Source organism: Falco rusticolus, chromosome 20 (assembly GCF_015220075.1).
Source record: "Falco rusticolus isolate bFalRus1 chromosome 20, bFalRus1.pri, whole genome shotgun sequence".
NCBI classification, from domain to species: domain Eukaryota; kingdom Metazoa; phylum Chordata; class Aves; order Falconiformes; family Falconidae; genus Falco; species Falco rusticolus.
This window is the reverse complement of record NC_051206.1, coordinates 561,906-577,592: the sequence shown is the minus strand read 5'-3', so window position 1 is coordinate 577,592 and position 15,687 is coordinate 561,906. Positions and strand designations below refer to the sequence as shown.

Sequence of the window (15,687 nt, the reverse complement as noted above, 5' to 3'; positions counted from 1 at the left end):
AATGCAGCCGCTGCCCTAAAGAGCTTACTTTGTAGCGGGACAGAACAGATAAAAAGAGGACGGGATGCGAGCACTACGCACTTCTCTCTCCATGACAGAGCTCGAGGAGCTTGAGGACACACAGGATACATGCCGGACACGGAATCTCTTCAGTCGCAAGATCACAAGATGCTCAATCTTCAGCATCAGTACAGGCAGGCTTAATTTGGTCCTATTTGTACAAATCAAAACTCCAGTAAAAACAAGACTGCTTAATTGAAGAATAAAGACCACATCTTTAAGAGGACATTTTATTTAACACACAAAACGACTACTTCGCTGCTTAAGCTTTGGCTTATATCGTGCATTAATTTGACCAATTAGGCCTAAAAAGCTCTATTTTTCAGAAACCAGAACCATTGCTCACCATTCTATGGTTCACTGACAAAGAACACGGTGATAACGTTTGCACAAGCTCTCTTTTGGATAGTGTGAGCCTACTTTGAGGGGAATTTTGTCATGATACACTTGTAAGATCAGGCACTGCTTACTTCGTAACAGGGTAAATAAAACATGGCAATTTCAAACCAATTTCCAAATCCTGAGTGGGGAATTTAAATGACTGTAAGTTATTACTCTCCATGAAAGCTGAAGAAATATTTTGCCAAAACACTTATTTTCAAATTTCTAACAAGTAACATGAAGTTTACGGCTACCACATGCTGATCTGCATGCTATGCAAAAGATTCTCCAACGACTTAATTGATCCTGTTTAGGGACTCAGTGGAATTACACCGGCAAGGAGCAAAAGAGGGGAACACACCAGAGGCTGTCAAATCTTTGTACGCAGGGAGTAACAGTATAATAACCATAAGCCAAATAATGGCCACGAACTCAGCTCGGTTGTGGCAGCAAAAAGAAATAGTATTTCTGTTAGCGAAGTCATCTGCTAAAGCTAGGCACCAGGAAGGAATTCAGTCCTACTCGTACGAGTAAACAGAAGTACTTGCAAAGCCCAATTTATGTATCACAGTTTCAGAACAATAAATATTTCTCTTCCCATAGCCTCTAAAACTGGAACGTGTTCTGCTCTGCCACGTCTTCCCTTGCTCAGCCAGGGCAGCCAAGTTACACATACGCTGCGCTCTTTGGCACTGCTGAAGGAACAAACAGGATATGGCATAGGTAAACACATTAATTTTCTTTGCTATCCTACAAATGTAATTTGTGCCCTTAAGCACTGCACATTCATCTTGATGTTGGAGTATGACGTTGAGAAACCACCTTTTGCAAGTTTAAACAGACCACTAATGGTGGCTGGACAATTTTACTTCCAAATAAGCTAATTAGTCTCTCCACTTACTAAAGCTGATGAGGATCATCTTCTTTAACTTTTAAAAGATACGATTTTTATAACAAAACTCACACTTTCTGTTGCTGTTGCTATTGGCTGCACAGTGGTAGTGAGCAAGTAGGTAACTTTCCACAAGTGATGGCAATATTACATCCTCCAAAATGAACATCAGAAGTTACAGGTTATTTTTCACACAAAAAAAGATATGAATCCAAAAGCTTTTTAACAAGACTTGATAAAAAATTAACACTCCTAAATTTCCCAGTTATAGACCAAAGGCAGGGAGTCCTGCAAGCCCCATAAGGAAGCTGGGGGGAATAAACATTTAATAGTTCTCTTGCACAAAAACCAGTCAAGAAACTTTACTTCTGCCTTCTATTTTTGCCAGTCTTGAATTTTTGGTGTGAAAGAAAAACGCAGAGGCACATCACCAGTTTTGAAGCCCACCATTTCTTTCTTCACGCAGAGTACAAAGAGGAGCAAAAGGATTCTTTTCTGAATGCAGGGCATTTAATAAATTAGTGGCTTAAACCGATGATACATTTTCACAGGTATAAATGCAACTATTTTTCTGAAAAGAAAGGCAAGTTTGTTTGCTCCTCAGCACAAGGACAGTTTACGTACACCAAGAGGTAAATACTTATTTGGCCATAGATGATGCTAGCTTAAGGAGAATTTGCTTCCTTCTCCACGTCATCGTCGTCGTCAACAACCTGAAATCAAACCCAGAAGTAGCTTAGGTAAACAGTTTACGCAATCCTATGGGACTAAGGGTTTAAAGAATTTATTACATTAAATCCCTGCTGGACCCAAGGGGAACAGCAGTTACCCTACACAGCTGAATGACAATAGTCACATGACAAAGGAAAGAAAACCTTGTGATCAAAAATGCCAGGAGGAAACGCAGCTGAAATAGGAGCTGGTGAAGTTAATACAAAAGGCCACCAGAACAATCACTACAGCATATCGGATTTTTAACGAGAAAGCTAAAGAATCTGCATTTTAGGGGACAAAAGCTTGTTGCTTTTTATCACCCAAAGTCACCAAAGCACAAAGGTAACAATTGCTGGCAAACGGTGCCCAGTTCTGAGCTCCTCAGTAGAAAAGGAGACAGTCCAATGAGGTATCACCTCCCTCAACCTGCTGGCAATACTCCCCTTAAATACAGCCCAGGGTATCCTCAGCCACCTTTGCCATAAAGGCACACTCCTGGCTCAGGCTGAACTTGGCATCTACCAGCACCCCAAGTCCTTTTCTGCAAAGCTGCTTTCCAGCCAGGCAAGCCCCAGTGCATTTTGGTGTGAGGGGCTTTTTAGGGTTCTGTAGCTTTTGCTAAGATACAGTTTCCAACTCAGGAAAACTACACCTATACATCCTGTACTTTTGCTTAAACTGCCAACCTCTCCATGCTGGAAAGGGACAAAGACCTTCTTTTTCATTTAAAAAGAAAACAACTACTACCTCTCACCAACCCACCTGTTCCACGCCTTCTACTTCAGGGATGTAGAACTGGAGCATGTTCTGTATCCCGCTCTTCAGGGTGATGATGGAACTGGGACAGCTGGTGCATGAACCCTGCAACTTCAGCTGCACAATCCCATCCTCAAAGCCTTTATAAATAACATCACCACCATCTTCTTGCACTGTCGGCCTGGTGGAACACGATACTCAATTTAAAGCAAGTATAGCTGAAATAAGTTTCCTTCCAGAAATCTTCAGTAAAGCTAAATTTAACACACACAAAGAACTGTCACGATATAGTAACTAAAGCCCTCTTTCTCTACAACCACCTGGTTCAAATTTCCAACAACACATGCTGTGCTGGACTCTCTCACACAGAGAGCTACTGTGTTTTCCGTAGGATGTTAAGCAAAACACATTTGACACGAATGCAGCAGCATACGAAAAACCACTGAAGTTCTAGGGCCATGGGTAAGCACCTTAGGAGTAGAGCTTGATTCAGCCTGCAAAGACATACTGGTTTGCACTGAGGCAGTCGCCACAGGTAACAACGATTGCCTCAGCTATGCGCCAAATAGGCGTTTGTCCTACCTCAGGAGCACGTGCATCTGTTAGCTGACTAGGGACAGCGATAAGAAGTTCTAAAGTGCTTCCATAAATAAATAGGCAGTTCACCATAGCTTACAGAGATCAGGAAAAAAACTCAACTATAAAAACTTAATCCTGCTAATGGGTGAAGAAGCCAGCATCTGATAAGATCACATCCCCGTACTATTAGCATTTCTGCAGCCTGGTCTCCATTTGCAAGCAACAAATGCCCTGCATTGTAAGTGTATCCCCATAGCAACACTTTCCCAGACCAAGTTAAAACCATCAAGTTACTCTAACAGAAGCTCTTTATACTGATTTCCAAAATAACTCTTTGAGAACTACACTCCTAAGAGAATAACCTATGAATCGGACACATTTATTAACAACTCACCATAGCAAATTATCTTCGTTCCAGAAAGCCAAAGAACATGACTAAAAATTCCGTTTTTCTTATTTGAAATTAACTGTTTTAACACACTACAAGGCATTTCAGATCTACATTCCCTCCATCCTGCACCTTCTGACAACTTCTTTGCATAATTTTTTAATCAACTAAACAGTAAATTCTCTGTATGTGCCACCAGTTTATATATAGCTTCTGTAAACTACCCTGCTATAAAATGAAGTTAAGATACACTACTGCTAATATTCTCACCAACAGCTTCTTGGTCCACCAAGGGGTACAGGGGGAAGGAAATGGAAGAAAAAGGTGGGGAAAACCAGAAATCTGGGCAGAAATCCCGTGACTGTTACGAATAGCCACTGGGAAATCAAGAACTAACATACCAGAGGGAGCTTAAATGGCCACGTACCCAGCGAGAGCAGGGCCTCTTGTATGCTATTTGCTATCATGGCTTTATACAACGATATACTTGGGTTACACTTTTCATACACATTTGGGAAAAATGTTCCAGTTTATTCCTGCTTTTCTCCCTCTTTCCTTTCAGGAAAGCTAACCAGTACCATCTGTCAGCTGAGATAACCAAATCTTTAAATTAAGTGATATCACTTTAAAATGCAGCATCATAACTTCTGGAAAAATTAAACTGAACTCCATGATTTTGACCCACACACAAGCTGCTGGGTCCTGGAATTTGTGAGCTGGAGAAGATGTTGCCATCGGGTATCACAGATTCGGGAACACATCAAGCATTTTCCCCTACATCTAAAATGTCAAGTTGCTTATCCCTTTCAGTTCACTCTGCAAGGCAATTAATGAGCATAAAAATATACTTCAGGTAAACAACATGATCCATAGCCGCTCTTGAGACTTCATTAGTTACCAGCAGTTTCTAAATTCAAGCTGTGTGTTAGAATACCAATAAAACTGCAACAGAATGAAGCCCAGACAGCAAGGGAAAGCCACTAGCAGATTTTGCTTTAGAGTATAATACAAGAATGTAAACTACTTTGGAATACTTGGAAGGGAAGTACAGTGAAGACAGAGATTAATACAACAGAGGAGAAAAGAAAAAGAAAGATGGCATTGTTTTCACCATTTAAAAACAGCCAGGTTAAACCCAACAAACCTGTTTAAATGTCTTACGGAGAGTAAGACTATACACTGTTCTAAAATCACTCAGCAATAAGGACTCGGTTCAGCACACACTTTGCTTAAACAGGAAAGCCAGATAGAAAGTTTTCAATTAGAGGAAACAGCACTCTCAGCGTCGGCCAGTTTTGCACTTTGAACCCCCCCCACTAGATACTGAACCATGAAATCACACACACCCAAACAAAAATACACTGTTTCTTAAATAAATCCAAACCCCAGTCACTCCATCTAAGTGATCTAAGGTTCCTGGTTTACCTTATTCTTGTGTCCAGCAGTTCTTTAATCATCAGTACAACTTCATCATCTTCTTCCGACGCACCTTGGGAAAAGAAAAACATGCAAATTAGAACTCGGAGAGGATTCCAGTATCATTACTAACACTGCAAATCTATAACGGCAGAATGAAACAGCATTAAAAACACTGCTGAAATGACTGAAACCAAAACCCGAATTCAAAGTATTTTTCTCTGTCCTTATTTACATCCCAGGCTTTCACTACCAAAACCCAGTATTGGTTCAGAGTTGTTCTCAGCAGGCAAAGGCCTTAACAGACAACAGTGGCACCAACTTTTAAAGGAATCAACAACAAACATCCAATAAGGAAGCAGTGGTTAAGGCAGGGTCCTCAGAAGGAAGGTTTTAGCAACTTAAGAATTATGAACCTGTCTGGGTTTAGAAGCTCTAGATACAATTTTAGGCTGAGCGTTAAGTGTCACAGAAGCATTTTTAAAGACAACCTTTTCAAATAAAACAAAATCTCTGTTAATATTGACATTAAAACCAGACATAACAGAGCAGAGAGAAATTCAATAGTCATAATGTTCCTTAAAACATTGGAAAATTTGTTTAAGTTGCTAAGTTGCAAATGAGGAAAAACTGCCCTCTAGTTACATTGTAATTTAGTCTCCATTACTTTCTATTACAGTTTGAAAAATATATCTTACTATTTCTTGTTCATTTAAGACCATAAACCTATTGTTAAGGCACGGACATTAAGCCTGGGCACTCCTTTTTGATTTAAGGAGGAAAATAAAACCCTTTGTAGGTGCCCATACGAAAAGGATATGCAGCAACACCCCACAGCTTTCTAAATGCAGCCTCAGAACTTCAAAAAATATTTCACACACACACTAAGTACAACAGAACACGGTCCACACTGCCAAAACGCATAGCTCAGCACAGCTCCCATGAAGATATGCTCATAGTACAGCAGATGAGAGCCAGGCTTTATACCCACGGACCAGCAGCTCCTGTACAGCGAGCGCAGCATTGCTTCCACTACAGGCATTCTGCAAATTCCCTCCTGTGTTAATTTTAGCAATTTGTACTTTAAATTCTCCTGCATGCTTCTCCGAGGTACAAGTGGAGGCTCTTCTGGATTCACAAAAACTAAACGCAAAGGCAGATACCGGCCTCTTCCTGAAGAGTTTGATTTACCTGTATCTGTCCTAGGTGCCTCATCAGTAACTACAGGTAAGCCAGAGGCAAAGAAATCCATTATAGTTGCATAAATATCTGGTTTCAGTAAGTTCCAATCCAGGTCTTCACTCTCCTATAAGAATCAAAAGGGGGAAAAAAAAAAGAATAAACACAGAGTATCTGCCTCCTAGTAATAAGTTACGCAGAAATTCTTCTTAGATTAAAAATATCATAATGGGCTCTCACAATTGACACCTGGATTTGATTTCATAGTTTTGCCAAGTCCAGCTTTGCCAAAAAAGTTGAGTAAGACTCAATTTATAATAAACAGAAAGGTTTCCTTGCTTGCAAGCCAAGTGCTATTAAAAGATTAACTAAAGATGTGAAAGTCTCCTAAATACATTATTTGACACCTGTTTTTACCAAACTGTTTCAGAGACTCAAGATCATTTGCCTCCATTTAACATTGAGCCAAATTATCACTTACTGAATTGCCCCATGCTCTTCACACAGTAAGAGCATAACTGCGTGGTTACCACGCAACACCTTATCTCTGCTGACATGAGCTCCACACCTTGGGTAAACACAGCACTGCCTGCAATGTGCTTCATCCCGTCAGACAATCATCTCCTTTGGAAGCGTTCCCTGGAGGTCAGCTAATCGCGACTCCTGCTCGACACAGAGCCAACTTCACCGTCGCACTGGGCCTCATCCAGTCCAATGCTGACCACTTCCAAGATCAAAGAACCTACAACTTCGCTGGGCAAACTTGTCCAGTGCTTATCCACACCCTGTGATTTTTTTTCTCCCTTTTATATTAAAGGCAATTCCTTTTATGCCGCCTGTGAACACTGCCTCTGGTACTCTCACTATGCATGCCCAAGAGTCCGACTGGATCCTCTCTATGGCCATTTACTGGACAGCTGAATCCCAGCGCATCTTTTAGAACATCTGAACCTCTGTTCTGCTTACCTTGGTGATGGTGATGAAATCTGGGCCAAAGAAAATACTTTTAACTCCTTCAATTTTGAATAACTGCCTGTCAGGAAAATAAAAAAAACCAAAATGCACACACATTTCAGGCAAACTCCTAAAGATTTATTTAATCTGTCACAGAAAAAAAGTTCTAGAACACACTTCTAGTCAAAATCGAGCGCTAAAACCAGAACCGTTAAGGGAAACACACGTTTTCTTCACCTACAGCTTAGGAATAGCCGGAAGATCCTGCTGTGGAGCAGTGCACATAGCGACACTGAACACACCTTACAAGAAAGACTTTTCCACTAGATGTGTTAAAGAATTACTCTCTCTCTCCAGTTCTTCTTTGGAGGCAAAATTATATTCTGTATATAAAAACTACTTGTTTAGGACCAAAACCACTAGGTACCAATCGTTTCAGGTAGGAGTAGTGCAAATACAAGGAATGTTCTTAGACTAAAATAAGTTATTTGAAGTAATTGAGCCCAATAAAAACTGCCTTCAGCTCTGTTGCCATTAAATAAAAGGGATTAGTGCCAAGCAGTCCACAAGGCTTAACACATCAACTCACTTTGTGAGCAATCTTCACTATTTTTAGTCAGCTGCATGGCATGTGAAAAATATGAAGATTTAGTAAAGGCTTAAGCCTCATACTAAATTGCTTGAGATGGCCCCATATAGCACCTGACAACCAGGTGGTGAATTAGCACACATTCAAAGCAACGCAAGAACTTAGATGACAGGAAAGAGCCTATTTTTGACAGTATTTTAGGTATAAAAAGCAAAATGAGAGTATAAACATTTTTTTCCATAAATGGTTAAATAAAACCCACCAAACTCATCTACAGAATAAGTTAATGGTGTTTACTCTTCAGGAGCAGCAAATAAAAATAATTTTAAAAAGCATTAAAAGGAGGAAGCACCTTGAGGTAAATACAGCATAAGGCTGTAAGAGAGATTTTGTAATTAAGGGGAAAAAAAAATATTCTCCTGAACGACTGGAAACCTCAAAAATGCAATAAATGAAGGAACTGGAAATCTCATCACAAAGATACATGTGATGAAAAATGACAGAAGAGATTTCACAATACCCATTTGAAAGAATTTCTACACATCAAACAGTTATATGTGTATCGGGCTTTTACATCACCAAACCAATTAAATTTTAAAGTTACTTAAACAATGAAATTATGCAAGTGCATCAAACCATCCTAGATCAATTAAGTAATTCTCCCCCCTCCCTCCCCTTCAGGAAGCTTTTATTTCTTCTTTAGAAAATGAATACTCCTTTTTAAAATAAATGAGTATTCCATTTACAAAAAACATAATCTGGGATTTAACGCTATATAGTAGATTATTTTTTTTTCCATTAACCTGCACAATATACCTTATCAGGCTGTTTTGCCACAGTACAGTCTAGCACATACATCATCTTTGATGATAACCTCTATTTGCAGATATCTGACAACAAAAAGCCTCTTTCTGAGAGTCCATTTCATTCTGCAACCTGATACACTTTGGCATAACGAGATCCTACAAACATGTTTCGATGTCCACAAAAAGCTTTTGCATTATATTTATTACTTTTAGTCACAGAGTTTTGCTTGTAAAGATCCCGTTTGCCCTCCAATAGCTCTGCAAGAAACCTCTGGAAACCCTACAGTTCCTAGAGAGAATCTCATGAGAAACAGCTTCTACTTTTGCATATAATTCTTCCAGCAGACACAAAGATGACTTAAACTGGGATCTGCAGGGGTAACCTACTGCAGCATTTCTGGATCTTACTCTCAAACTGAAGCCCTTCCACCCATGTAACAGTTTCTTTTCAGAGGCTAATCCGACAGCAATGACAAACATGCAAAACAGATGCTTCCAAATAGTCCCAGAGAGACTTGTGATGGTGCTCCAAACCCCTTCTGTACCAAGATGACACAAATCAATTATTTGCTCAGCGATCCTTACTCGAGATTACGCATTTTGGTATTGAATGCTGCAACTCCCAAGACCTGTTACAGATCCAGCCCCAAAGTGTGGGCCAAACCCAGCTTTCCCTTGACTGAAACACAAACCTTTTGTAAAGGAAAAATCCATTGGCTTTGAAGTTCAGGTTAGCACCAACATCCGTCAAAACAAGCAAGCTACCGCATTTAATTCACGGTATTTGGGGACTATTCACTTCCTTATACTATTTCTATTTCCCAATTCTGAAAAGTTGCATGATTTCCAAGTAACTACTTGAATTAAAGAGTATTCTGATGGGAATGATTTTGCGAAATCAGGGCCAGAGGTCTCACCAGTGATGCAACAACCGTTTGAGAATACTGATTTATAATACCACTCAATTCAGTCACATGAACTAGACCATGATGTGTTCTGCTATGATACAGCTGTAGGGAGTGCAGACTCACAGGAAGACTACTTTAGTAACAACAACCTTCCCAGCTTTAATTTTATGCAAAGTAAAGCAGCATTACAAACATAAACCCAACCAAGCTACTTCTGAGCATGAAGAGCAGAATGATCAGAAGCTGTGCTTAAAAACATCAGTTGTAGACACACAGCCCATACTGATCCCCAAACAAATTATGATGTATTAAATAATACCTTGCTAAAGGTGAGCAAAATGCTGCAGCTGGTGTGGAAAACTCCATAGTCCTCGACTCCAGCACTTCCTTCCCTGGAATAAACTTCAAACTATTTGGATTTGGTGTGTCTTGAGTTTGAATAAACATGCTTCTTACTGGAAATTTACAAAAACAAAAGGGGGGGGGGGGGGATGTGGAGAAAAATAATGTTATCAAATCTAAGTAGCTTAAATGAAAGTCAAGGATCCTGATTACTTGGCAAGCCAAGACCAGGGTGATCCCTGTGCTATAGCAAACAGCAGCCTGCACAGCAATGATACTTTAAAAACACAATGCAATAGGCTCCTCGAAAGGCTCCAGACTGACACGAAGCCTGATAAACACAAACATGTTACCTCAGAGGAAACAAGACGATAAACGGAACCTTGTCTTTGCTTCTTTTGCTAACTTTTATTTACTAAAAAGCATCCTCTGTAACAGCATCAAACTGCCTGAGGCCAGTACCAGCCTCACTTTCTAGGGAAGGCCACGAGATGCAAAATTTGTTTCTCTGTCAGGTTTAGGGTTTTTTTTTATTTTATAATCCTCAAATGCTGCTTAGTCCCTCTTCCAGCATTATCATTTCCTGTTCAAAGCATGATCAGTTTTACTAGCCCTCTCTTGAAGATACACACTACCTAAGGGGGTTGGTTTATATTTTATTTTTCAGCACTATAAAAAAAAAACCAAGAGTAACTAAACAGTAACAGTGAACTACGCTCTGCTAACATTTCCCATAGAGCGAAAAATTACTGTAAGCTATCCCTTATCCTCCAGAAACTGAACTGACCAAACAAATTAAAATAAAATTATTTACAATTCATTGCTAAAGATGGTTAAAAGATAAATTTTTACAGAAGGTCCTTTTGTGGCATGGGTCTGTCTTTTACTAGAAGACTGTAAAAAGCCTGATCTTGACTAAAATTTAATACTCTACATTTAATGAGTACATTTAATAGTGTATTTTTCCTGCAGACATGTCCAGGCAGCCTATGCCTGATGTCCCACTGAAGCTGAACATCAGTTAGGGAGAGCCTCCCATCGCTAATTCTGTTTCTAGTTCTCCTTCTTCCTAACTTGCCCTGCATATGAAATAACACAATGATACACAAACGTTCAGGAAAGAAGAAAATGCCTTTTAAAAACAAAAATCTCTAGGAGCTAATATATATAAATAAATTATACTTAAAAAACAAGCTCACATAACTTCAAAAATATGCAATGGAGGGCTTTAAAGCAGCAAAAAGAGCTGACATTTTCATAAACTGCCATTTTGCTCTCTGGTATTAGATGACAAATCACACTATTTATAAATTGCCAAATTGTTACTGCCCGTGTCTGTCATGGTAACAACCCATTTGACTTGAACGTACACAATGGCACAGTATGCACACACTACATTTTTTTGTTAGTTTTTTTTTAAAGGAAAAAAACAACTTAGCATAGAAGTACTTAGCTTTAACGTGAAAAGAATAATCCTGATAGAGCAAGCAACTACTCAGCTTATCCGTGAAGATGGAAGAACTATTCATCTTCCAAATCCTGCTGGCATCTAAAAATCACATCCAGTATAACAGCATAGTTGACAAATAACCAACGGGGGATTTAGATGGTGTAAACTGAGTATTCTCTGCCCCTTTTTTGAAAGCAATGGGCCACTAACAGTTACCACACACTGTTCACCCAGCATCTCCAGCACCCTAAACCACAAACGGCTGTGTCAGTTCCCAGAAAAGGTGTCCACGTGGGTAGCCTCTGTATTTTAAAAGTGTCTTCTGCAGTTGAAGTTCTGCCTTCGTAAGACCAGGTTTTTCAGTCATTAATCAACCCGGAGAGTTCTTTGCACAGCTCTGAAGAACTTGCTTGGCACTTGCTATTCAGCAGTTAGTGACTGGCTGTATCTACATCTAACACCTGTTACCAGTTCTTTCAGCCCTCTGCAGAATGCTGTCTGTACCTGCTCATTATTCTGTTCTGCCATATGCTGCAGGTAAGAGGAAGACACCACGCAGAGGCCAACTTTAGCGGGACACTTACAGAAGCAGGTGAAATACTAAGTCTGCTCAGCAGAGTCTGCCTGTTGGTTAGAACTAGAACGGCAAAAATTTTCTTTTCTGAAACCAAAATTAAATAGAAACCTCTGCCTAGGCAGACTGATTTAAATAAGATTTCCATTTGTGACTAATGCCATGCAGCAGCACCTGCAGAACTTTTTGACTTGGACTCTTTCTGCTACAGCATTGGAGAGCAGTTGCCAAAACCCTCAGGCAGGTGCGAAAGCATAGTGTTTTTCTGTGGTGCAAGTTTCATGATTTTATTTTTTCTATTTTTTTCCCCCTTTTCTGAGCATTATAGCCTACCAAAAAATCCAATAGGTATGACAAACTCAATCTTAAACATTGCTTTTTCAGGACAATACCAAGTTGCAGATATTATTGGAGAATACCATTAATGCACCATACATGGATGCATTTTCAAGAGAGAAGAAATTAAAAAATGAAAAGATTGCAGCTCTAAGAATGAAAGGCTTTGTTTTCCTCCTTCTTAGGCCCTTATCTGGATGGCCAATGATTTTATCTGGCAGAGCTCAGCAGCTGAAGCAGGACAGAAGGCAACATGAAATCTTTCACAACAGATACATGTACGCCAGGATAGAAATTAAATTAAGAACAGCAGCAAAGCCCAAGCAATATTTTGCACTAACAAAGCCCCTTGTAAGGCTGAATGGTATAGAAAAAACACATATAATCAAACACCTAAGAAAGTCATCCACATCTCCCCAAGCTCCAAGTGTCCAAATGCACTAGCACTTCATTAAAGACTACCAAGGAAATGTTGCCACACACAGATTGCAGAAAGAAGGCGGCTTCCGTTATTACCACAAGACATAAAAGCCTCACAACACATTCATCTATCCATTTTTAACTAGTATTTACCTGTGTTATGCCATGCTGTAGATGGAAGAAACTGTTTCTTTTGCAGAAGTTGATGGAAAGACTGTCGAGTTGCCAAATTATGATCTTTTAACATCGTATGACAAAACCTTGAAAAAAATAATTTTACTGACATTTTCCAAATTAAAAGTTTGCACTACCCCACAGAAAAAGTATTTCACATGCTTCTACTCAGCAAGACACTCACCTGGCTTAAACCTCTAGGGTAATGTAGCAAGCTCACAGGCTAGACTGCAAAATGTCCCTTCCTTTTCCCCCTTTCCAGTGCTCCCTCTCTCTCATTTCATAATAAAATACACCTAACTCTCCAATTTTAGCCACCTAAAAAAATTAATCTAGGCTCCTTCACAGTCACTAAAGACAGGCAAATCACCTTACTAACCTGTAACAGAAAACGTTAAGTCACCCTAAAGGAGCCTTTTCGTCTTCCTTTTGACTGTAGTGAGTACCTGGAAATCTAGCTTGGCCTAAGCATCTAATTTTCAGAGGATTACAGACAGCTGAGATGAATCCAACCTGAGGCTAAATCAAAGCTAGTATTTACCCTATACTCTGTGGGTTTAGCTGGTCAAACATAAGGGTCTCCTATGTGACTCTGAGAAGATGCAAGTCAGGATAAAAAGGTAACGCAACGGCTACTCTTAGAACAAACAATTCTCATAAGAAAAAAATACAACATTTGGATAAAAGATAAAAAGTCTGTTAGCTACAGGTACCAAGCCATACCTCACCCCTGTTCACCTCTGTGTATTTCTTCTCTTTGGGGAATAAAGAAATCCAGTATATTCCTGTACAAGTACTGTTCCAGAATTAATCCAGACCAGTTAAAAAGAGGCCCTGCTCCATACATAACCCACACCAGCAGTCAAAATAGGGGTGGCATCATCTGCTCAGATGGAAGTTAAAAGGGGGAAAGCTGGGAACAGAAAAAAAAAACATTAAGAGAAAAGGCAAGACAGAGCGATGGAGTAACAGGCCTAACTTTCCAAAGTGTGAATACTTGCTTCCACATCTGGTATCTGTGACTGTAAGCACAGCCAACAGCATCCAGGTATTTCAGAGCGAAGTGAGAATCAGAAAACGTAACCAAAACCCACCTTATGTCACAAGTAGGTAGGACATACAGAGCATTTATTATTATATGGTTTCTCTTCACCTTATGAGGTACGGAGGCAGCGGGAAAGCAGGTAAACTACATGTATCACACCTGCAGGGCTGTTACTAAGATTCTCTCCGGGGGTCATAAATCTGAACACAAGCACTACACCTAGGCCCAGATTCCTCAAACACGGTAACAGGAGAAAAGCTCTCATTAAATGGACCTTCCTGCTGTGAGTGAGGGAGACATGAACACATAAAAAGTCCGAATCATGTTATTTGCCTGCTTTTATGGTCTGGATTGCAGGTACAGAGGCCACAATGGGATGTGTGTGGAAGGTCCCCTAAGAGAATAGTTCTCCTTTCTCCCTTCAGCTTTGGGGAATACAAGATTATAATGCATTTTACAGTCCACAGCACAGAGCAGAAGATGTGCCCACCAGCACACTATCCTTTGAATTTCCTCTTATTGTATAGCTTTTAGCAACTGCGGGCAGGGGTACTATTTCCCCTTATTGCTTGGCCCTAAGGGTACATACGTGGGAGAGTGCAGTGCCCCTCACTGCATGATCCGCTGCACATGGGGGGGGGGGGGGGGGGGGGAAATTACCCCTCGCTGCAGGGTCTGGGCACATGTGGGGGAAATTACCCCTCGCTGCAGGGTCTGGGCACGTGTGGGGGGGAATTACCCCTGGCTGCAGGGTCCTGGGCACATGTGGGGGGCATTTCCCCTCAGGACTCGACCTGGCACAGGGGGGTGCACAGTCCCTCAGGACCTGCGTGTCGGGGGGAATTAACGCCTCGCTGTTGTAGACGGCTGGATGACGAAACGGCCCCTCCCTGCCCGTCTGTAACGAGGAGAAAGAACAGACAGCTTCTTTCTTCCCCGTCCGCCCTGCTGCAGCGGGGAAGGGGAAGAGCGAGGAGAGCCCGGCGCGGCCCGGCTGCCCCTCGCTACGACACGGCCGCCCCCCCCCGCAGCCGCGCAGGGAAGGGGCGAGAGGGGACCCCTCCGGGACACAAACCGGGCTGCCTCCTCCGGGCCGGGGCAGCGAGGAGCCGAGCGAGCCCCGCGGTCACCTACCGGCCGCCCAGCCCCACCGCCGCGCCGAGCCACCGCGCAGCCGCCATCTTGGCGCTCCTCAGGCGCTGCCGCCCCGCCCCGTTCCCGCCCTGTTCCCGCCGCGTTCCCGCCCCGTTCCCGCCCGGCCTGAGGCGCGGCGGCGGCCCCTGCCGGCGGCAGCCCGCGCTCGGCCTCTTCCCTACAAAACGCCCATCTACAACGCCTCCTTCCCCCTCTCCCTCACCCCAAGGGTAATACTTTTTGGGTTTATTCAGTAATTCCTTCTTACCTTTGCAGAGCGCTGCCCCTGTGCCAGCCGCTGGCACGGCCTCTTCACCGGCGGGAAGGGGCAGTTACCACAGAGCGCTCAGGAACAGCCCCCTCCAGGCCTCCTTTCACCACCCAGCCCAGTAACACACAAAAAAACTTTTTCTGCGCCCCCCAAGCCTCACAAGCCATCAACAGCTTGTAAATTAACCTCGCGGGGATGGGGACCCGCAGCAAAAGTCAGAGGTGAGGCGTTTGTTTTGATCAAATTTTATTTGAGGTGGAAGCTCTCGATTTTGCAGGTGTTGCTGCAGCCATGCAGGGCTGTTGGAGGAGGAACAAGA

At 41.8% G+C, this 15,687-nt stretch overlaps 2 protein-coding genes across 6 annotated transcripts in view; both read right to left on the bottom strand.

Moving 5' to 3' along the window:
* GFPT1 (glutamine--fructose-6-phosphate transaminase 1) overlaps positions 1-198 on the bottom strand; it is a 40,532-nt gene extending 40,334 nt beyond the window's left edge. The window contains exon 1 of the mRNA XM_037371434.1: positions 82-198. The gene's annotated coding sequence lies outside the window, so the exon portion shown is untranslated. The remainder of the gene's footprint in view (positions 1-81) is intronic.
* A 57-nt stretch (positions 199-255) lies between these two features.
* NFU1 (NFU1 iron-sulfur cluster scaffold) lies at positions 256-15,178 on the bottom strand. Of its 5 annotated transcripts, none has more exons than XM_037371436.1 (9): positions 15,098-15,178; positions 12,898-13,004; positions 9,942-10,077; positions 7,332-7,398; positions 6,378-6,492; positions 5,196-5,259; positions 2,810-2,984; positions 1,958-2,046; positions 256-1,136 (listed from the first exon to the last, which is right to left on the bottom strand). In XM_037371436.1, exons 1-8 carry the CDS (start codon positions 15,142-15,144, stop codon positions 1,999-2,001), a joined length of 759 nt encoding a protein of 252 aa, XP_037227333.1. In that variant the 5' UTR covers positions 15,145-15,178; the 3' UTR covers positions 256-1,136; positions 1,958-1,998. The 5 variants fall into 5 exon arrangements, with proteins under 5 accessions (XP_037227333.1, XP_037227334.1, XP_037227336.1 ...); XM_037371437.1 differs by having other exon boundaries at positions 256-1,133; XM_037371439.1 differs by adding an exon at positions 13,642-13,831 and having other exon boundaries at positions 275-2,046; positions 15,098-15,151.
* Positions 15,179-15,687: the final 509 nt, after the last annotated feature.

Bases quoted from the DNA above. Each gene is read 5' to 3' on its own strand.
- NFU1 (XM_037371436.1), bottom strand. From the start codon at position 15,144: ATGGCGGCTGCGCGGTGGCTCGGCGCGGCGGTGGGGCTGGGCGGCCG. The intron at 10,078-12,897 runs GTAAATACTAGT...GTAAATTTCCAG, and splicing joins TACAGCATGGCATAACACAG to TAAGAAGCATGTTTATTCAA. The intron at 2,047-2,809 runs GTGGGTTGGTGA...GTTTGATTTCAG, and splicing joins AAGTAGAAGGCGTGGAACAG to GTTGTTGACGACGACGATGA.